General features: G+C 36.1%; 4 protein-coding genes across 10 annotated transcripts; 3 read left to right on the forward strand and 1 right to left on the reverse strand.

Annotated features, from left to right (window-relative positions):
• On the forward strand, positions 1,511 to 4,145 carry LOC105166249 (alpha-amylase). Of its 3 annotated transcripts, none has more exons than XM_011085542.2 (5): positions 1,511 to 1,728; positions 1,883 to 2,015; positions 2,157 to 2,962; positions 3,039 to 3,328; positions 3,795 to 4,145. In XM_011085542.2, exons 1-4 carry the CDS (start codon positions 1,573 to 1,575, stop codon positions 3,291 to 3,293), a joined length of 1,350 nt encoding a protein of 449 aa, XP_011083844.1. In that variant the 5' UTR covers positions 1,511 to 1,572; the 3' UTR covers positions 3,294 to 3,328; positions 3,795 to 4,145. The 3 variants fall into 3 exon arrangements, with proteins under 3 accessions (XP_011083844.1, XP_020551171.1, XP_011083843.1); XM_020695512.1 differs by having other exon boundaries at positions 3,798 to 4,145; XM_011085541.2 differs by lacking the exon at positions 3,795 to 4,145 and having other exon boundaries at positions 3,039 to 3,415.
• Positions 6,778 to 10,334, forward strand: LOC105166251 (protein CYPRO4). Its single transcript, XM_011085543.2, has 2 exons — positions 6,778 to 8,584; positions 9,851 to 10,334. Exons 1-2 carry the CDS (start codon positions 6,932 to 6,934, stop codon positions 10,139 to 10,141), a joined length of 1,944 nt encoding a protein of 647 aa, XP_011083845.1. The 5' UTR covers positions 6,778 to 6,931; the 3' UTR covers positions 10,142 to 10,334.
• Positions 10,640 to 12,345, forward strand: LOC105166252 (photosystem I chlorophyll a/b-binding protein 5, chloroplastic). Its single transcript, XM_011085544.2, has 6 exons — positions 10,640 to 10,952; positions 11,048 to 11,180; positions 11,405 to 11,517; positions 11,630 to 11,734; positions 11,881 to 11,969; positions 12,061 to 12,345. The coding sequence occupies exons 1-6, from the start codon at positions 10,738 to 10,740 to the stop codon at positions 12,201 to 12,203; spliced, it is 798 nt and encodes a 265-aa protein (XP_011083846.1). The 5' UTR covers positions 10,640 to 10,737; the 3' UTR covers positions 12,204 to 12,345.
• On the reverse strand, positions 12,435 to 18,898 carry LOC105166253 (protein WEAK CHLOROPLAST MOVEMENT UNDER BLUE LIGHT 1). 5 transcript variants are annotated; one of them, XM_011085548.2, is made up of 4 exons: positions 18,746 to 18,898; positions 16,323 to 16,399; positions 14,930 to 15,782; positions 12,435 to 14,644 (listed from the first exon to the last, which is right to left on the reverse strand). In XM_011085548.2, the coding sequence occupies exons 2-4, from the start codon at positions 16,334 to 16,336 to the stop codon at positions 12,797 to 12,799; spliced, it is 2,715 nt and encodes a 904-aa protein (XP_011083850.1). In that variant the 5' UTR covers positions 16,337 to 16,399; positions 18,746 to 18,898; the 3' UTR covers positions 12,435 to 12,796. The 5 variants fall into 5 exon arrangements, with proteins under 5 accessions (XP_011083850.1, XP_011083849.1, XP_011083847.1 ...); XM_011085547.2 differs by having other exon boundaries at positions 18,683 to 18,898; XM_011085545.2 differs by having other exon boundaries at positions 18,491 to 18,898.

Below are 22,438 nucleotides of genomic sequence, written 5' to 3' on the forward strand. Positions count from 1 at the left end.
CTTGTGGTTGGTGACCACAAGCATTCTATTGTTTCCAGGGGCTTGCATAAGATGTAGGTTGAGACAGCAAGCGCATAAGTTATGAATGAAGTGCCATATCATTCTGTATGTATGTGAGCTAAGGCTAGGATTTTGATTGTGGCTGCCAAGTTGTTCCAAGAATACTTGCATCTTACCAAGTTCTTTCTTGAATTCTTGCCCAAATCTATATCAGCTAACCGGCCACACCCAGATCCTTACAGAAGTTCCCTCAGTTCGCATCTTTAGTAGTGGAAGAAACTCTGATGGTTAGTTGTTGCACGTGAGAAGCCAATAATTTCTGTGTTACACCGCATAGTGATGAATAGGCTTTTGTTCCATACATCAGAAACATGCCGATTTCATCATCTTGATAGCTATAATGGCATTCCGGTAACAGGAATGTGTAGTTCATGGGACACTATTTATATATTTTAGATCAGTATCAATTCATTAGATGCATATTTCCGCTTCACAGCAACCCTCCTTCAACTTATGCCAACGGGTCCGACCCAACCCTTACCGTACCCAGAATTCTCGGAACCAACCCTTAATTCATTGGGTGGTTCCAATCTGGTTAACGAGCTCCGACCCGTTTTGCCATCGCTGAATTGTCCCCATTCAATTGCATATAAACTGGCTGAATTTTGAGCGCTGAATACTTGTCCCAAGTCTCTGGAATAGTTCCAACTGGCCCGCGTTCTGCTAGATACATGAAAAATAAAAAAGTCCGTTTCCTGTTCAAGATCCAAGTTTTTCCAACGTTTCATATTGACAAGTAGAAACAGAGGATTGACTGATGAAAATTCTTGCCCAGGAGTCACATCATTTGTTCGATCATCTCCAGTATGTACCACTGATCTATGCTTTATTTACATAGATTACCTCAATCATTTGCCAAATTGAACATACACCTATTAAAAATGTTAATATTATTAAACAAACCACTCTGCTTTTTGAAAAACTACATATACTTCAGGCATATTAATATTATCATACAAACTACGGTTTTTGCTGTAATGAGTTGTTTCTATAATTATGTAAAATATGAGTAATTTATGTAAATAAATCATAAATTAAGAGTGTAAATATAATTATCCCTATAGGTAAAGTATAAATCATAACTTCGTGCCCCATACGTTTAGTAAAGGCATGTCGAAAAAGCATCCCTAAGAGAGTTGTACTGAGCTAACTTTGTTTTTCTAACAAAAGAAAATCATATTTACATAGTCATCATTACACCAATTCTTGAAAATTTATAGGATAAGTGAATATATATACCTATACATTGTTGAAAATATAAACTAGATTAATTAAATAATTAGTCAAAATTTGTAAATAAATTTTGGATAAACATTGGAGAATGCATGAATGATCTTTGAACTTTTGGTCAATACATAATTTAGTAGTTGAGTTAATTTTGATTCATGAATGTGTGTAAGATACATCTTGGGTATCACCTATAAATACCCATGTATCCATCATTTTTGTAAGATGTGAAGTTAGAAGATAATACAAATTAGTTTTCTCCACTCTTAGAATTTTGAAATATTTATGCTCTCCAATTTCTATCATACATATAGTTGTCTCCAAGTCATAGCCAAAGAAGAAAAATCAACTATGACTACTTTTCTAGCTCCTCTAGCTTCTTGTCTCTATCTCGCTTTTGCTTTGTTCCCCTCTCTTGCAGCTCCTACCTTATTGTTTCAGGTATGTAGACAACTCTCATGTATGATTGTGTGTTATTATTGTCTGATTCCAGTGTGCTGGTGTTGAATAACTACCTCATCTAAAAGCTTAAGCTGTATCCGTCAGAACGTATCGTGATGATCATTTGGTGTTTGCTTGTTTTCTGTGGGATAAGGGATTCAATTGGGAGTCGAGCGGCAGGAAAGGAGGATGGTATAACTCGCTTCTTAACGTTGTACCAGACATAGCTAGTGCTCGGGTGACTCATGTTTGGCTCCCTCCACCCTCACAATCAGCTGCACCTCAAGGTGACTAGCACTTTTGTTCATCAGATTCATTTTTCTGTTTTCTTCAATTGCTGTCTGTCAATTGCTTAGAACATCAAAATTCAGTTTCGAGATGGATTGTTTCTGTTGCTAGGAGTTTCATAATTCACATTATTGTACCAGGTTATCTGCCAGGCAGGCTGTATGATCTTGATGCATCCAAATATGGAAATGGGGCGGAGCTGAAAACTTTAATCAAGGCATTACACGACAACGGCATCAAGGCTGTTGCCGATATTGTGATAAACCACAGAACAGCAGAGAAGATGGATGCAAGAGGAATATACTGCATTTTCGAAGGAGGAACACCCGACGACCGTCTTGACTGGGGACCGTCGTTCATCTGCAAGGACGACATCAAGTATTCTGATGGCACAGGGAATCCTGATTCAGGAGATGGCTATGATGCTGCTCCTGACATTGATCATCTCAATCCAAGGGTGCAAAAGGAGTTGTCAGACTGGCTGAATTGGCTCAAGAATGAAATCGGGTTTGATGGTTGGAGATTAGACTTTGTCAAGGGATACTCCCCCAGCATCACCAAGATTTACATGGAAAACAGTAATCCAGATTTTGCAGTTGGTGAGCTCTGGAATTCTCTTGCGTACGGTAGTGATGGAAAGCTGGAATACAATCAAGACAGGCATCGGAACGAGCTGGCGCAGTGGACACAGAGCGGAGGAGGGAAAGTCACAGCTTTTGATTTCACCACAAAGGGAATCCTCCAGGCTGCTGTGGGAGGGGAGTTCTGGAGACTGAAGGATTCCAATGGTAATCCTCCTGGACTGATCGGCATATTACCGAAGAATGCTGTTACATTTATCGACAATCATGACACTGGATCGACACAGAACATATGGCCATTCCCTGCAGATAAAGTCTCACAAGGATATGCTTACATTCTCACTCATCCTGGAATTCCATCAGTGGTAATTGCCTAGCTCGTCGTCTTTGCAAGCTGTAATTTTCACTTCGTCTGACTGAACTGTTCAATTTTCTCTACAGTTCTATGATCACTTCTTCGACTGGGGTAAGAAGGATGAAATATCCAAACTAAGCGCGATCAGGGCAAGGAACGGCATAACAGAGACGAGCAAAGTGGAGATTTTGGCTGCTGACGCTGATCTCTATGTGGCAAAGATTGACAATAGAATCATAACGAAAATCGGGCCGAAGATGGATCTTGGAAACCTGATTCCACCAGATTTTCAGGTTGCTGCCTCTGGAATTGATTATGCTGTTTGGGAGAAACAGGCCTGAAATATGTATATGCAAAGCAAGGGAAGTTATGCATGGTAAGAACATCACTTCAATAAGTTGCAGAATGTATTGAACATGATATGATTGAGTTCAATGAAATTGTGTTCATAGACACTTAATGCTCTTAGTTTTTCCTGCGTTATTTGGAAGATTGTTGCAGTCATTATACTACTTACTACAAATTTTCAACAAATGAAATAAAGTTGACTAGGGAGTTTAAATCGATTACTAATTAGGAGGGATACCTATTATGGACCTTGTCCTTATTCATCAAGAATGAGAAACTTGTAATCCACGTTGTTACGTAGGTTGGGATTTCTTAATTGGACTTACATCAGACACTCATATATGGATTCCGCTCTAAGAATGAAATGGCAAATTTGTAGCGCACACCCTTGTGCAGGGTGGACTCCGTCTTGTTGTGGAATGAAAAACTTATAACATTTTTTACAATGCAATGAAGATACATACTCATCTATTCTTTCGATGCCGTTATGCTAGAAGCTGCCTGACAGCGATTCGGCGAATTTTTCGGTTTGAATGGCCTAATAGAGAGTGGTCACGGGATGTTGAGTGGACTGCAAGGAAATGGAGAGGAAAATATATGATTAACTTGGCTTATCGTGCACTCCTGGCTGCTTGCATTTACCACATTTGGAGGGAACGAAATTTGAGACGCTTTGAGCATACGGAGCGACCACCGAATATAATAGCCACCATTATTGTGGAAGATATTAGACAGATGATTATCAGTGTTAATTTATCTCGTTCTGTGTTCATGTGCGTTATATAGATTATGGCGTATCCCTTGGACTGCGAGGGGGAAACCACCAGTTGAGCACTGTTGTACTGTACAATCTAGTTTTATTAATGAAACTTACATTTACCCAAAAAAAAAAACTTGTAACATTCTCCCCCACCCAATCTACATACGTTCTAGCCCTATATCGAACATAACATATAGATTCCCACTTTGTTAGTAGGAATCCAGCTCGGATACTACTTGTTAGAGGCTTAAATCTGTCACTAAAAAAAAATTGGAGTAAATTACAAATTACCCTCCTGTGATATGTGAAATAAGCAAAAAAAAACTATGTGAAAAAAAAACATCTATCCCCTATCTAAACCATTAATTAAAAAAATTTGCTTTTTTTCTTTTTCACAAAGTTTCTGTTTACTCATTTTTTTATATCACCAATATAAATTGCGTTTTTCCCCTAAAAAATCTGATATTATGGGGAAGGGACACTCCACTGTGTAAAAATTCTCAAGACGCCTCTCCTCAGTAATAATAGGCCTCTACTATTCCTAATTTCTGCATGGGATTTATGAGTTTATGTGCTATATTGTGGATTGAAGTTTTTATTTCAAGTTTTATTATATTATTTTATACAATATATGCACACTAGTCACCATATGTGATAAAATTGATGATATATTTTTTTTTTGCACATGCAGTATATAATGCAAATATATAATTAAAATAAATAGTTAGTTGGTTCCTTAAGTTAGTATTTAAAATTATTTTAGTCTTTTATGTTCATTTCTTGATTTTAATATTCATAAATTTTAATTTCATCTCAATTGGGTCCCTCTGATAATTTTTAGATGAAATGTGGTTGGATTTTGATTTTTTTAAAGGTAAATTAGTTAATTTAAAAAATTATCAAATTAGTTCTTTTTTTCGGTGAAAAAGAACTGTTTTTTTTTTGTGTAAATATGATTTAATTATCTCATATAAATAATGAAAATTTTGAACTCTTATGAACATAATAATATATTGGTTAACTTAAAATAAATATTCTCTTTTCTTTCTCCATTTTCTCAGGTACAAAAAGTAAAAAATTTGAATAATTTTATAAAAATTATCTAATTTCGAAATAAAATAAAAAAAATCTACCTCATTAATTTTTAATATACAAGTTAAAAATAAATCTAAAAAAGTTAAATATTAACAATATTTATTAAATGCTTAGGTTCACGCTTGATGGATCTTAGGACCATTTGTATAATTTCTTATTTTTTATTTATGCAAGTGTTCAAGATGTATTTTTGTCAGGTATTTAATCCTTTTCTTTAGGGATAAATTTAAATTTCCCAGAAATATTGGGAAATGACAATAAAAATTATTTAAAAAAAAAGGGAGGAAAGAGCGCAGTGTTGTTCACTCGCCCATTTTTATGACTGATTTAGCTATTTTGATTTATAAATAGTCACTTTTACCTCTAATTATTAAATATAAAAGTTGAAAAACTTTATCACATTCTCTTCTTTTATATTGCAGCACGTTTCTCTCTTCTTTTAGAGGTTTTCTGCAATGGATTCTGTGTAATTTGTGATTGTGTGTATGATTGGTTTCAAATTGACTATTTAATAATTTATTTATTAACTTAGGATAGTGTCAATAATCAAATTATTTTGTGTCTTTTAATGTTTTATTTTTAGATGTTGTAAATTTATATTTTAAAAAATTATCAAGTACTTTACAAAAATATTTTATAAGATATCTTAAAAAAATTATAATTTCACCCAAACACATTCTTAATGCTCCATCAAACTTTTTATATGAGCAACCAAAGTTATAAGTTTTAAAATTCAATAAAAAATATAAACTTTCATGTAGCGTTTTATACGAAATGAAAATCAATATCTATACTATTATAAAGAAAAAAAGTGCAACAGGCACAAAGTGATGGTTTTGACGCCTGGTGCACCAACTTTGTAATTCTGAAAATACTCATTAACTAATAAGATAATTAATTTATTCAACTTTTCAAATTTTACATTAACTTATTGTCCAATTAGGATAAATTACTTAATATTCTTTTGTGGATAAAAAATTAAAAAAATTTAAACATAATTCGCTAGTACCGTGTCATTGGCCAACCTATGTGACCTCCTTCGTAGGATGAAGATGTGGCCACCCACTTCTCTAGGTGATCGTCATCGCCTAAATTTTGGGCAACATTGTTGTTGCCACCTACAGAGGTGGTGGCCATCGCCGCCCATTCATATTATATGTAATATATATATATATTTTTATTATATATTATATAATGTGGGTGTAAAATATGCGTATGCATATAAGTTTAAAATAAATTAAAAATTATTTGAAATTTGAATAGTTCAATTTGTAATTATTTAAAATAAGTGATTATTATAATAAGGGCATAATGGATAATGCAATGCACATAATGGATAATGCAGTAAAAATTTTAACATCGTTAAGTACAACTAATGCAAGGGTAAACGCGTATAATTTCAAAAAATATAAAAAATTTGCCATATACCTTTATCACATGTGAATTTTTAATTAATTTTGTATAACATAAAGGAATTATGTGCAATCTATCTGTTCAATTAATATATATTGTATATTTTATTTTTATTTATAATAAATTTTAAAATATAGAAAAATATTTATTATATACATAGAGAAATAATATCTATACTAAATTTTATTTCAATTGGAAGCTATCCGTTGAAGCTGTTTGATCTGCAAAGCTTGAATTCAAATATCCGCCACTTGCAAACCCTAAAACTCAAACGCCCAAATTTCAAAACTTGCATACTCCCGCTCCTCTCTCTCACTCTCCGACTCTTCCCCTGATCCTCAAACGCTCCCCCGACGCGTCGTAATGGGAGCCAACCACAGCCGAGAAGATTTAGAGCTCTCCGACACTGAGTCCGACTCCGAATCCCAGGAGACCACCCATCAGGAATCCGAATCTGAAGACACCTTCGGCACCCCATCATCACATCCCTCCGACCACAAACGCACCGACCCTCAAACGCCGTCGTCGCTCGATGAAGTTGAGGCAAGGCTCAAAGCACTCAAACTCAAGTATAACAATAAAAATGGCTCGAATCTGAAGAATGCGGTGAAGCTCTACCTCCACGTTGGCGGGCACACTGCGAATTCCAAATGGATGGTGGCTGAGAAGCACGTTCCTTATGCATTTGTTAAGACGGCTTCCGATGATGAAGAAGATGATGATTATGAGAATGAAGAAGGTTCTGACCCGAATTCCTGGTGGGTTTTGAAAATTGGGTCTAAAGTCAGGGCGAAGATTGATGAGAATTTGCAACTGAAGGCGTTTAAGGAACAGAGGCGAGTGGATTTCGTTGCCAACGGGGTTTGGGCGATTAAGTTCTTCAGCCCAGAAGAGTGGGATAGTTTTACTAAGACTTATCAGGAGTGTTTGTTCGAGAATACTTATGGATATGAAGCTAATGATGAGAATAAGCTGAAGGTTTACGGGAAGGATTTTCTTGGGTGGGCGAACCCTGAGGCTGCTGATGATTCCATGTGGGAGGATGCAGAGGAGAAGTTGATGAGGACTCCACCCACCAAAACTCCATTAAAAGAAGGCCATGATTTGACTGAGGAGTTTGAGGAGGCTGCAACTAATGGTAGTGCTATACAGAGCTTAGCATTGGGTGCTTTGGATAATAGTTTCTTGGTTAGTGATTCAGGGATTCAGGTTGTTAGGAATTATAATCATGGAATTCAAGGGAAGGGCATTTATGTCAAGTTCGATGATGGGAAATTGAGTGCGAGGAGAGGTGCTAATGCCAGTTATTCGACTCCCAGGAAGGCTTTGCTTATGAAAGCTGAGACTAATATGCTTCTCATGAGCCCTATGAACGAATCGAAACCACATTCCAAGGGTTTGCATCAGCTTGATATTGAAACTGGGAAAGTTGTGAGTGAGTGGAGGTTTGAGAAGGATGGGGCTGATATTACGATGAGAGATATCACAAATGATAGTAAAGGAGCTCAGATGGACCCCTCAGGATCAACTTTCTTGGGTTTGGACGACAATAGGTTATGTCGGTGGGATATGCGTGACCGCAGAGGAATTGTTCAGAATATTGTGAATGAGAGCACCCCTGTGTTGAACTGGACCCAGGGACATCAGTTCTCCAGAGGAACTAATTTTCAGTGTTTTGCAACCACTGGTGATGGGTCGATTGTGGTTGGGTCGCTTGATGGAAAAATTAGGTTGTACTCCACCAGTTCTATGAGGCAGGCAAAGACTGCATTTCCTGGACTTGGTTCACCTATTACTCATGTTGATGTCACCTTCGACGGGAAATGGATTTTGGGGACTACTGATACTTACTTGATTCTCATATGCAGTCTGTTCACAGACAAAGATGGAAAGACAAAGACTGGCTTTTCCGGGCGAATGGGGAATAGGATTGCAGCTCCGAGATTGTTAAAGCTGAATCCTCTTGATTCACATATGGCTGGAGCAAACAAGTTCCGCAATGCTCAGTTCTCATGGGTATGTAACCATTTTGCATCTTGTCATGTTTCAAGCATGTTTAACTAATTTCCACTTAAATTGTTAATCTTGTTGTCTCTTTGATACCTTTCTATTTCTTTTTTCTTTTTGTTTATTTAGCGGATTTTACTGTTTTTTGTGTCACGGAGTTAAGCCTATCTGTTGTTAGAGCTTTTAGACAGCCTATATGCAACTCATGTGTTGATTCTTTTGGAGAAATCAGTTTACACACATTTTGTTTGGATAAGTTGAATGTTTTGGACAACCTGAGAGCTGGAGCATCATTAGTAAATAATATACCTGCTAACCATCAGAAACTGATTTTGGACATACCATAAACCATTTAGCTTCTTTAGAGCTCCTTGCCTATTAGGCACCTCTGTCTCCCCAATTACATTTCATACAAATCTGCAATCCTATATATCGGTCATGGTCTGGACGCTTCATCCTGTTCCGTTTTAATCAGAATTTAGTTCACCCCAAAGGTGTGATGAAAATGCATTTGGGCTTAATTATTTTATGTTGTTCATCCGATTTTGTTTGTCGCATCTTCACTCATGTGCATTAGTGATGATGGCATGCTTTCAAGCACACAATTTATTTATCTTGCTGTATATATAGTGAAGCGTATCTTAGGTGTCTGAAGTTGCCTTGACTTAATTGTACACTTGTAGCATGAAAAACATGAGGGCTGGCTGGTTAGGTTTTCCCCTTGTCCACTTTAATTTTTTGTGACCTCCGAAGATTCCATCATGCATTCTATGCGGTTGGTCAATTCAAAGAAGCTACACAAAATTATTGATGGTAAAAACCTGGTAAAAAGTTGGTTGGGTGTGGAATGCATGGATTTATCTTGAATTTAGGATTTGTAGTTCCTTTCTACTTTATTTCATCAATGCCATAACTTTGGTGGCCTAGGTGGTGAGACTGTAGGAAGGCAATTTCTAAGATTATTATTGCAAGGTCCATATTTAATTTTTCTAAACTTGCAGAGATAATAAAATTAATGTCTGTCGATATACAGATCCTTTTCTAAATCATATGCATTTATAAATTTTCTTTCTAGGGTTTTGGAAAACAGAATAACATTTGTAAATTGCATTTTCATGTCTATTAAGGTCTGGAAATTCTTCTACTTAATATGTTGTAGAGTTGCTATCTGCTACTTATGCTCTGTTCTTGTTTACTTGTGCATTAAACTTCATGACCTTTCTTGTATTCTTCTTACAATTCACCAATTCTTGAAAATATTGCATAATTGCCCAGGTCACTGAGAACGGGAAGCAGGAGCGTCACCTGGTTGCCACTGTGGGCAAGTTCAGTGTTATATGGAATTTCCAACAGGTGAAGGATGGGTCTCATGAATGTTATCAGAATCAAGTGGGCTTGAAAAGCTGCTACTGCTACAAGATAGTGCTGAAAGATGACTCAATTGTTGACAGTCGCTTCATGCATGAGAAATTTGCAGTCAGTGACTCACCTGAAGCACCACTGGTGGTGGCGACCCCCATGAAAGTTAGCTCCTTCAGCATTTCTAGCAGGCGATTGCACATGTGAACAAAGTTACTTCTTCATGTGCCACCTTAGGCTTAAATGGTTAATATCGCGTAACTTAGTGGTACCTTATAGAATTCTTATGTCAATTCAGAGGATTGACTTGTATCTGCTGTTATTTCGAACCAAATTGACAGTGATTGGTTGCACCTAGCAATCTTATTGTGTTATTTGATGGATGGTCAAATTATGAACTTGTCCAGTGTTTTGTACTTCAGCCACTGCAAGCTTTACCCGAGCCTATTTATAACCACACCAATAAAATCAAAATTGTCCTATCCAAGAGGAATAGTTTGTAAATTTTTCAAATGGCACCTAGCTATTAGTGAAATAGAGCTGGTCTCTTTTAGGGGAGCTGGACATATCTTGTGCAGTTGAGTTACATAATCCCATGAGTTATAATTTGAATAAAATGTTTTAATCTAGTACTGCAGTAATTGACATGTAACAAGAAATGAAGGGCTCAAAGGAAAAGGATAAGTGGGCCCGTGCTATCATGTTTGTCTTACAGTTAACCCAAACTAGCATTGTGGACCTTGTTTTGCATCCTCTTCTTGCCAGGTACTTGGCAAGAATTTGATTGAGCAAACAAGAAAAAGATGGAAATTGCAGCGGCAAGAGGCCTCCAAATTCTGGTGAACTCTGGCTCCTCTCCCTTCGCCAGAAAGAGCATAAACAGAGCAGCATTTGGGAAAAAGACGAACTGGCTTCTGAAAAATGGTTCTACTCTGCGCTGCCACCGGGTGGTGGTTAAAGCTCAGGGCCGTCCCACATGGCTACCCGGCCTCGACCCTCCACCTTATCTTGATGGAACGTGAGGCCCTGTTCTCGCATTACTTTCTAATGTTTTTTCACCCAACTTTACGTTTGGATCATTGTTATATCTGCATCACTATGGTATTCTTGCAGACTTGCTGGAGATTTTGGATTCGATCCCCTTGGACTTGGTGAGGATCCTGAAAGCTTGAAGTGGTATGTCCAGGCAGAGCTGGTCCATGCTCGGTTTGCCATGGCTGGAGTTGCTGGAATCCTTGTGACTGATGCAAGTCATGAAAAACATAAGTTCCAAATTTAAATTTCGTTTATTGTGTTATACTTGTTATAACTTGTGATTTGATTATTTCAAGAATACAAATTTCAATACAAATGCAGCATGTCTCTATACTGAAACATCTGTTAACTATCTCTTGATCTCTCCTTTCAACCTAGATCATCTAGATGAACTACGTATTTTTGAGGTTCTGTTCTTACCGCTTTTTCCTGCAGCTACTGCGTGTAACAGGAATAAGCAATTTGCCAGTCTGGTTTGAAGCTGGTGCCACCAAATTTGATTTTGCAAGCACCAGAACTCTACTCGTTGTTCAGCTACTGTTGATGGGGTACTACTATAATGTTCTCATATTTGTATATGCCGTTGCACAGAAATTCTCAACCAGAAACATCATTTTATGAGAAAGCTAGTATTATGTCCTCTTTATCATTGCGGTGCAGTTTTGTTGAAACCAAAAGATACATGGATTTCAGAAATCCTGGATCTCAAGCAAAAGAGGGATCTTTCTTTGGGTTGGAAGCTGCCCTGGAAGGGCTGGAACCCGGGTAATCTCCATCTTGGTTGGTTAATATCCCTGTGCTTTCCACTGAAAATTACTGTGGATTCCCATATGTTTTCTGCAAATATAAGGAAAATTTTAATTTGACCATAGAAGAGATTTAAATTTCAAGTTTCATCTGCTACTTAACAGATATCCTGGTGGCCCATTGCTAAATCCTCTTGGCCTGGCTAAAGATATAAAGAATGCTCATGAATGGAAGCTGAAAGAGATAAAAAATGGTTGTTCTTGCTGATCTTGATGATTCTCTGTTTCCCTCTTCCTTTAACCTTTCTTTTCCTGGTAAATTTTACTTATTTTCCTTTTGTGCAGGACGACTAGCAATGGTTGCCATGCTAGGCATCTTCGTTCAAGCTAATGTTACACACGTCGGCCCAGTTGACAATCTCATACAGCACCTCTCTGATCCCTGGCACACAACAATTATTCAAACACTTGCTGGATCTGATTCTTGATCATACAGAAAAAGATTTGTTAAAGAGAATTCATCTAATTTTTTCAATTCTCTATTTGGACAAGGATGTATAGAGTTCAATGCAGCTGATTTTGTTCAACAAGAGTGCATAACTACATGATGACGGATGTTACCTTTTCTCCCAGCTAGTTCTCTGTCAAAACAGATCTTACTTAGAATAAAACGATGGAGAACTGCTGAAAATGTAAAAAAATCAACAAACAAGATTCAATTCAAGTAATATATATCGCATATATAAATGAACATATAAATGTTTCATCCCAATCCAGTAACAATGATCTGAATTCCCAGAGGATACTGTACAGAAGCACCTCATATATCCCAGAAAGCCACAGCAAACTATGTACTAAGACACATCCTTTAAGCCCACATCTTTAGTTCTTATGAGAAAAAAATTAACTTGATTTCATCAAAATATTATACAGGAAAAAATACTACTGTACATATATAGACTTTTGTCAAGAATAAACGACAGATTCAGGTGAACTCGAGGAAACCAATCAAAATCATAAGGCAGGTAATTTCAAGCCAGAAAGAGAAAGATAACCCAAATGTCGCAGTATGAACAAATGATTAAGATGACTTAGATGACTTCTTTCTGCTCAGGAACATGAAGAACCTCGGAAAGATTGATCTCTTCTTTTTCTTGGTAACTTTGACTTCTGGAGATGACTCAGTCGTGTTGCTTGTACAAGACTTTGGACTCAAGATCTGAAGCAGACCAGAAGAATGAGATGTGCCGACAAGCCTCTTGGAATCTGATCTCAGCTCAGGACTGGCTCTCAGAATTTTATTTGAGTTCACCACTGGTGGAACAGATTCAGCAGCTTTCCTTCTTTGTTCGTGCTCGGCCCTCCATTTTCGTAACTCTTGTTCAACACCCAATTTTCCTTCTTTTGCTTTCTCAGCCTTCTGCAATGCAATTTGTAGGGCATTCTTTCTTTCAGCCATCTCCCGATTGGCTTCTTCCAGCTTATTCAAGCTCCTCAACTCAGAATCCTTAGCCACCTCAATTTGAGACATAGCAGCAGCAACCCGCATATTTGCCTGCTCTTCAGCTTCATGAGCCTTCTTGCTAAGCTCATAATATTCTTCTAAAGAGAGTGTAACTCCAGCCGGTGAATCCTCATCATTGTCCCTTTGAGCAGATTCACTCTCCACCAATGCATTTATAGCTGCAATTGCCAACTTCTCAGAAGCCTTTGCTGCTTCTATTTCCTTTTGAGCTGCACGTAATTTGCTCTCCATGGTACTCGCTGCAGCCTTTGCTTGTTCCGCTTCTTCCTTTGCCTTTCTGAGCTCGTCACGAGCAATCTGAGCAAGTGCCTTGGCTTTGTCTGCCTCTTGAGCTGCCTCTTGTAGTTGCTTAGGAAGCTCCACCATCTTCTCTTTTTCTTCTTTCTCCTTCAACTGAGCAAGAGCAATTTCAGATTTTGTCCTATTCAGCTCGGCTTCGAGAGATGAAACTGCAATTGACGCCATTCCTTCACGCTGCTGAATGGCAGCAAGTTCCGCCTTTTCTTTCTCAAGTTCTGCCTTCAATGAGGTGGCAGCCACTTTCAAGATATTAACTTCATTGGTTAATTTCTCAATATTGAGCTTCACTTCTTCAAGTTCCTTCTTTGCTGCAGAAAGAGCTTCCTCAATATCCCCACGAGTTTTCTTCTCTGATTCTTTGAGTGCATCTCCCGAGCTTTGCTGGTCTAATTTTGATTCCATGTAAGCTGCCAATTCAGCTTTCAAGTCCTGCAACAATGCTGTTGCTGTCTCCAATTTCGATTTCAGATCCTTTGATGACAACAGCTGCTGGTTTAGTTTCTCAACTTCCTCCTCTGCCTGTTTCAATTCCTTTTCCAAGTTGAGAATGTCCTGTTCTTTTGCCATAACTGCTCCAATTCTGTGCTCCTCTGCTTCCAAATGTGCAGCATGTGCAGATTCCAAGGACTCTTTTGCAGCAATAAGTTCAATTGTTAAATCCTCCACAGACTTCTCAACTTCTTTTGATATAGAGACAGCTTCTTCTGCCTTTTTCACTGATGCATCTTTCTCAGCTACCAACTGAGCGTAGTCTTTTCTGAGTTGCTCCAATTCATTGTTAACAGTTTGAAGTTCTTCAACTGCAGCAGCATGCCTTGCTCGGGCAACCTCAAGCTGCGCCTTAGCCGCAAAACTAGCTTCATCAGCAATCCCCTGCTCCATCTCTTCCATTCTGAGCTTAGCAAGTTCAGAATCCTGCTTGGCTTGTTGCTCTTCTTTCTGCGCTCTTTCCAGATTAAGCTTTAATTCTTCTATGAGTCTCTTAGTGCTATCTAGGTCTTTCAGAACTTGTATTTTTGCCTCTTCAGCTTCCTCAGACTGCTTCTTGTATAACGGTATCTCCTCCTGTGCTTTCTCCAGTTCCTGTTCAATGATTTTTCGTCTCTGCATGGACAACCAGAAATCACTTTTTCTCATCAACAGAATTGTATCTTTGCCAGGATAATTTACTAGAGTTGTAAGTAAATTCGACAATTTGCAGAACTTCGTTTCTTAAGAATCTGGAGGAGTAATCATATGCAGCAACACGTACAGATATATACGTGTGTGTGTGTGTGTGTGTGTATTGTGATTACCTAAGATTCAGATTTTTCTAATCCAATCTCGTTTCTTCACCACGCGAAAAATACACATAAAGAAACGTAAAGAGACTTAAGATAAAGATCATACCTCCACTGTCTGCACTCGATGGGCTTTCCAGTCCACAATGCCCCCAAACTTAGAAACAGCAGCTTTCACAGATTCAAATGGTGCTGTCGTGTCAATGTGACCTCTACTTAAGCTGACATTATTAGGCATTTTAAGTTGCTCGGAGGATTTCGGACTCTGGGGGGTGGAACTTGTTGCAACTTTGGCAGCGAGCTGAGCAACACTGCCGTTTCTCACTCGAGGAGACAAAACCGAATGCATATGATCATCCACTGGTGGCGGCTGGGCAACTATTTTGGCTTCTACTTTTTCTTGTTTCAGAGGCTTAGGTGAGTCTAAATTCCCGGACGATGCAACTGATGGATCTAGCTTAGCCGATGCAACCGAGGAATCTTCTAAATCCAGGGACAATGCAACTGATGGATCTTGCTTAGCCAATGCAACCGAGGATTCTTGCTCAATGGCATGTCCGACAGAAGCATCATCCCTAGATGATGCTGAGGAATCATCCACCTTCGCCTCCAATGAACTTGACAAAACGGGTTCTGAAGGAACCGCTACATTGTTATCTTCATGACTTTCCGGTGGTTCTTTATTCTCCTGTACTGTGAGAGTAGTTTCCTCGGTGACCCCAGGCAAGCTAAGTTTCTCTTCTGAAGTTTCCGTCGCATCACCTGCAACTGGAGAAGTTATAACTGGATTTTCTTTTGGTACTGATTCGGGAACATCCAATTCTCCGTTAGTATCTTGGGTTGTAGAAGCAGCAGTAGCAGTAGAAGCCGGAGCCGTTTGATTCTCTTTTGGAGATGAAATTACTGGTGCAAGAGGAGATTCTGAAGGAGCATTGTTTACGGAACCTTCAGCACCCTCCATTCTGCTAAAATGGTAAAGAGTCAATTGAGAACCTGAAATCCCAGTAAGCAGATGTGTAAGTGAAAAGAGCTAAGTTTCACGTAAATAGCCGTCATATTTATGCAATACCAGGGAATGACAACAGGAGAGGAAGTTGCACAAGCATGCATGTGTAATGTATTAAAGTTACCAAACGACAAAAAATGTAAAAAACAAAACCAGAGCAAAACATGCCCACCACCCCACCCCCTAGCACCACCACCATTGAACTCATTTCCACATATTGAGGATTTTAAAGGAATTTTTCAGTATGAATGAACTGGGAATTTTTTCAAGGTTACTTAAAGATTTCAGATTCTTGTTACATTAGAGTTACAGAAGGAGATAGATCAGTGATCGACTTTGGACGTTTGAGGTTGTCCTCAAGGAATTTTCTTGGGATCATTTTCATTCTTGAGAGGCGTATTTGGGGGTTTATTTCCACCACATTTCTCAAGGAAGGTGAAAGTAAAGCTAATACAAGTCTACAACATAATAATGGAATGTATCTCCATATACTTACCTTCCAAAATACATGTACCAAAATCCAGTTAGAACTTGCTGGAGTCTGAACCACTCTCTTAAGCTTCAGTAGGTTACCTGCCAATAAACAACAGTTTGTATCAAATTCTCACCTACCAAAATACATAAGGCATTTGGGACTATCTCATCAGTCGAGCAATGGGCCAACTTTCAACATGTGGATGGATCAATTTCTGCTTTAGTTTCACTTCTCATGACTCTGGAATAAATACTGTTTTACCAAAACTACAATAAGAATGTGGTTTTTAGAACTTTGTCTTGATCGTAAAAGAACTTTTACTTAAGAGCTTACTGAAGTCTACGACTCAAGGAAACACTTCTTGACAGATAAGAATGACATGACTAACAATCTTACTTGGTGAGTCCTTTAACTTCGAAAATTTGGATCTATAATAACTGTAAATTCAAATAAATCTTGTGTGCCGTCGTAAAGTAGAAAAGGAAGAAAGTGAAAATGAAGGGGAAAGGCTTGAAAGAACTAAAATGCAAATCAATCCAACAAACATGCATGCAAAGAAACGCCTATTAAGGCAAAATCAAATGACCACCGAATTCAAATTCAGTTATCAACACAAACACAGTATTTGACTATCAGATTGAGCAACTTTTTGGTTCGCATTGACTGAGCTGTAGTTTCAAATTGTTTCTATGCAATTGAATCATCCATTTAACTATGCATGTAAAATAGCGATCTAACTATTTTAAATGTTTTCAAACTCTCCGCATCTGATCACCCAATACTACAACCCCAGCTGAGTCCAAGCGTGCAGATAAACAAAGCAAAATAAATACTCAAATGAAGATTTCCAACAATGATCCTAGGTAAGAGTGCAGTATCAGAGTCATTCAATTTTCGTAATCTGACTATAGGTACAAAGGGCCCTACGAAGTGGAGTAAAAAGATAATATTAACCTAATTCAGCCACAAACAAGGGTGATTTGTATTAAGAAGTACAAACCAAGAAAAAAAGGGGAAAGAAAAGGACACTATAATTTCAACGGTGCAGCACTGGAAACAGCAATTAGGTCGAAAGGATCTTAAGAATGTATAATGTCATAAATCATTAATCACACATGCTGTTTGGTAATATTTTGCTGTTGCATCACTCTTGTAATGGATAAGCGCATGCCAGTTAGTAATCTTTACGTAGTACAGAGACATCATTAATTCTACATGAGTCAAGTAGATCAACCAAATTTCTAGATACCTTCATGGACTTTATAGTTGCCAAAAATCTAGTTCTGTTTTGAACTATGAATAATAAGGTCTAGAGACATTTTAAAGTGTTCATAAAGCAAAATATGCATGGCGCTGGTTTAGGAAGACAAAACGACAAAAATCTTTTGTAATCACCCAACAAACTCAACCGCATACGATAACCTATATGAGCATCTGGTTTAAGAATTCCTACGTATGTCAGCCGACATCATGTGAACAAAAATTCTCACATTTCATTGGTGTTTGATTTAAGCAATGAAGCATTCAAATAATAATGAATTTTAATCTATCTCATGAATATAACATGTTATCATTGTCAAATGCCAAGAAAACCACCAAAAATGTCTCGTGAATATAACATGTTATCATCATCAAATACCAAGAAATACAGCAAAACAAGAAACATCATAACATTAAATCCCTCTATCCAGAACATGGCATTTAGGAACATAAGAAAAGGACATTGCTTTATCAAAAAATACAAACATCTTAAATCAAAACAGCAAATCCACATAAATACATCGGCTTCTTATTTCATCTCCACCATACAATTCGCCTTCGTTCGTTGGCTTCTTCCACAGAAATCACAAAAAGCTAAAACACCCATTTTTCATTAACATCAAATTTATCCAAATCATCAGGAATTCTTTTCCTATCTGCATGGAAAAAGATTCAATAACCAGCGAGTATGATGAATGAACCATCCATAATCTCCAAGCCCATTAAATAAAGCCCTTCAATCAAGAACTTAAGAGATATATGCATATAAAACAATAAAAGCATTCAACACAAACAGATTAAAGCAAAACCAGAACCCAAAAAAGGCAAAATCAATCAAATCCCAACACCCACCAATTAAAAGCAAAGCTATAACAAGAGAAAATCATACAGATGAACAATCCTGGCAGAGGAAAGGAGAAGAAGCGTACCAAGAATCACCAGAAACAATAAGAGACACAAGTCAAATTGAGAAGCTCCAAAATGACTTCCCAATATTACCCGAAAAAACTAGAAAATTATAATACCCTTTTTGGGCTTCCAATCTCCCCAAGATTCACTCTCCCCCAAAAATAGTAATCAAGAGGTAAAATTTTCTTAAACAGAAAGGTGAATTTACATACAGATATGTTTGTGCATATATATAACACACATCTGTGGTGTAATAACACGTGTATGGAGCCTACTTCTGCTAAGGCTTAGAGACGAAGGAGATCCATTCCTGCCTCTGATTTCTTCAACCATAGGCCCATTTCTTGAAATTAAATAAATTTCTCTTTTTTTTTATTTTTTCTGGGTTTTTTTTATTTTTATTTTTTTGTGGTTTGCATGAGAAGCAAGAAAGTCTTGATCAGTTGAGCATTATTTTCCTTTTCTTTTCCTTAAAAATTAATATATTATATATTACTGTAATAATTAAAGATAAAGCCGCCGCCCATCACGGAATGTGAGGGTCCGCTCTTCTCCTTGCTTTTGTTATTACACGTTTTGATTAGTGTCGTGTTTGGTTGTCATCAGGACACATTTTAACGTCCGAGTTCTCAGATACCATAATTAAAGTTGGTGTTAGAATATTAGGCAGGTTATTTAAGAATAAAAGCTTTAAGCTCACTAATTCTTATTTTAATTTAAAACAAATTACGATGAGTTTTTCTAACATTCGGCATAATTATAAATACCTCCCCATTGTTTGAAAAATTACTAATACTCCTTAATTTTACCAATTATTCAACAACTAACTCAATTCATTAATTTTCGTCATATTATCATTCAATTTCTGTATGGAATTGAGTACAATGTCTTTCTAGACTAAATACTATAATAATATTTATTTTAATATTTTTTTAGCTTTTTATGGAATATAAGTGGATAATTTTTGTGTGAATTTTAAATTTTTTCACCCATCTCATTCGGGTACTTTATTATTATTATTTTTAAAAAATATAATGAAGACAAAGTTGACAATCCTAAGCCCACTTTAAAAAATTATATAATTTAATCAAATATTAAAAAATTTAATAATTTTTTAAGTATTAGATAAATATTGGTAGTTACATGGGAGGTCAATTTTAAGATTCAGAGGACAGTAATTTAGGATTCTTTCAATGATGCATTTGGATTGGACCTCTTTGTAGTATCAAAATTGTTCTACGAAGGTTGAAAAAATTATTAGGGTGAGTAGTAATTTATCTCCCTATGATATTAAAAACTAGTACATTACTCTCTTATGAAAAAAATACAGCAATTTATCTCTTTATACTTTTTAAGATGAAGCAATTTACCTCCTTATATAGGATGGCAAACTGCTTCATTTTAAAAATTATAGAAGGGTAAATTGTTCTATTTTAAAAAATATAAGGAGGTAAATCGCTATTTATTTTTTTATAAGAGGGAAATTTGCTCATTTACGATATACAAAAGGATTGCCTGCATTTTTTCCAAAATTAGTACAGTGAATTTGAAATTCTTAATTTTAAATCTTTCGATACAAACATAATATTAATTTATATGTGATGATGTGAACACTCAAAAGGGTTGGGTGCTCGGTTGATCCTGCAATTAAGTAGGTCAAACTTGCATTTTAAATTCAAATGTCCTTATTTTTTCTTTTTTATAATTAATTATCTTATAAACAATTGCAGAAATATTGGCCAAACTGGGATGTTCTTAGGACAAAAAAAAAATAGTAAATTATATTTTGTCATTCGAACTATGTATATTTTTATATTTTAGTATTTAATTTTTTTTTGTGTCAACTTACCATCTCAACTATATGAAAGTTGCACTTTTTATATATGAAGATCTTTTTGTTGATTTTTCTACCAGAAAAATATTACATGCTATGCATATGAAAGCTTTATGAAAAAATAATTATAAATGACAAAATGTAAAGTTTTGTAAAGTTGAGATAATAAGTTGACATAAAAAAAATTGAGATAATAAGTTGACATAAAAACAGTTATAGTTCGAATTGTAAAATGTAATTAACCCAAAAAAACATCCTACGGATAGAATTCATCATTATGCTTGGATGCATTTTTGGGTGTTTTATTTTGCTTTATATAGATAAAAAGAGGAAATAAAGATAATATTTTGAAAATAGTGTGTATGTTTGAATTTATTTCGAAACTAATATTACTATCAATATTTTGAAATACTTTTAATTTCTACAGTGAATTATATTTATTGTATTACTTTAATATATTTTTATATATTAATTTTTTATTATGATATTATTGATTCAACCATGGGTCATTGTCATTTAAACTAGTGACCTTGATTCGATTAATGATCCCAATTTTATAACATTGATTGAAATGTAATTATAAGGATTTTAGGCACGAGGTGAATGAAAATTCCACATATTTTACAGAAAAATAATCAGAAAAAATTGTATTTTTAATTCCACATGATAGGGGTGTTTTTAACTTTTGGTCCTACAATTTACGGGCTTAGCACATTGATCCCATAAAATAAATATTGTAGTATTTTTTATCCCATAAAATAAAATTTGACACATCTGGTCCTATAGGATAAAAATTATGGCACATTTGGCCCCAGATAAACAACTTTATATCCTATGGACCAAATGTGACACAATTTTATATACTATAGGACAAAATATGCAATAATTTTATTTTATAAGACCAAAAATACTATAATATTTATCCTATATAATTAAATATACTAAGCCAATATATTATAAAATTAAAAATACAACACTCTATCGTACAGGACCAAAAATACAATTTTCTCCAAATAATCGAGTCATGGAAAGGCCAAATTGTTGGGTGCACGTTCAACAAAACGGTATGGGAGTGGGCTGTTCTCGTCTTTTCTGGGCTACACACAGGATCATTATGTCATTTCGTAATCACCAGTCATGGGCTTTGTTTGGATGCTGATGTGCTTGTTCGTTTTCATTTTCAAAATTTACAAAAAAATTATTATAAAATATTACATCTTTTTTACGAAAAGCTATCGCAAGACTTCATTTTATCACATCTTTTTCATGAAAATATTTATATAAAAACATTCAAACTCAAATATATTTCATTTTATTCAATTCTTTCCGTAAAAAAACATATCGCAAAGGTATGTTTCTTGTTGCTCGACATAATTGGCTAGATACAATATTTAAAGTGATAGCTAGAGCATCATCTCTGAAGTTCGTAGGACCGATCGTCGCTAGAAGAATGACGACCTTTTGTCATGTTCAATTATCATAATTAGAAGTAAAAAATTATTGTGAATACAATTTAACTACGAGTATGCAATGGTTATTAGTTACTAATATGTTGTTCCTACAGGTGAGGCAAAAAATCAGCCATATTTACAAATTAGGGATAATTACATTCCCCTCTCTTGAGGTTTGATGTAATTACATGTAAGCTCTATATAGTTTGAAAAATTACATTTAGCACATTTGATGTTTGCATTCGTTTAACAAATAAGCCTCTCTGTTTAAATAAAAAAATAACCCGCACCCCCACCATTGGGCGACGCACGTCACTCTCCTTTGCTGGAGGCGGCGGAGGAGGATCGGGAAAGGAGGTTTCAGGATAACGGATTTCTTTTTAAAAAAATTATATTAATTATATAAATAATTTTATTTTATAATTATGTATATATTTATATATAATTATGCCATGTAGGATGCCTAGTGTACTTCTTGGCCATGTTAGAAATGACAGCTCATTTCGCCTGACAAATAAGTAATTACCTGATACATCAACAATTTTCATGCAATTGGTCAGAAAATTGACACCAAAACTTAAGTTACGCCTAATTGAACCATTTTTCAAATATAGTGTATAAAATGTGATAATTATCATAGTTAGTGGACTAAAATTGAACGAGAGCCAAGTTAATGGACTAAT

This window comes from Sesamum indicum, linkage group LG7, assembly GCF_000512975.1.
Source record: "Sesamum indicum cultivar Zhongzhi No. 13 linkage group LG7, S_indicum_v1.0, whole genome shotgun sequence".
NCBI lineage: Eukaryota > Viridiplantae > Streptophyta > Magnoliopsida > Lamiales > Pedaliaceae > Sesamum > Sesamum indicum.

Bases quoted from the DNA above. Each gene is read 5' to 3' on its own strand.
- LOC105166253 (XM_011085548.2), bottom strand. The intron at 14,645-14,929 runs GTATGATCTTTA...TTGTCCATGCAG, and splicing joins ATCGAGTGCAGACAGTGGAG to AGACGAAAAATCATTGAACA.
- LOC105166252 (XM_011085544.2), top strand. From the start codon at position 10,738: ATGGAAATTGCAGCGGCAAGAGGCCTCCAAATTCTGGTGAACTCTGGC. The intron at 11,518-11,629 runs GTACTACTATAA...ATTGCGGTGCAG, and splicing joins GTTCAGCTACTGTTGATGGG to TTTTGTTGAAACCAAAAGAT. The intron at 11,735-11,880 runs GTAATCTCCATC...GCTACTTAACAG, and splicing joins CTGGAAGGGCTGGAACCCGG to ATATCCTGGTGGCCCATTGC.
- LOC105166249 (XM_011085542.2), top strand. From the start codon at position 1,573: ATGCTCTCCAATTTCTATCATACATATAGTTGTCTCCAAGTCATAGCC. The intron at 1,729-1,882 runs GTATGTAGACAA...CTGTGGGATAAG, and splicing joins CTCCTACCTTATTGTTTCAG to GGATTCAATTGGGAGTCGAG. The intron at 2,016-2,156 runs GTGACTAGCACT...TTATTGTACCAG, and splicing joins ACAATCAGCTGCACCTCAAG to GTTATCTGCCAGGCAGGCTG.
- LOC105166251 (XM_011085543.2), top strand. From the start codon at position 6,932: ATGGGAGCCAACCACAGCCGAGAAGATTTAGAGCTCTCCGACACTGAG. The intron at 8,585-9,850 runs GTATGTAACCAT...ATAATTGCCCAG, and splicing joins GCAATGCTCAGTTCTCATGG to GTCACTGAGAACGGGAAGCA.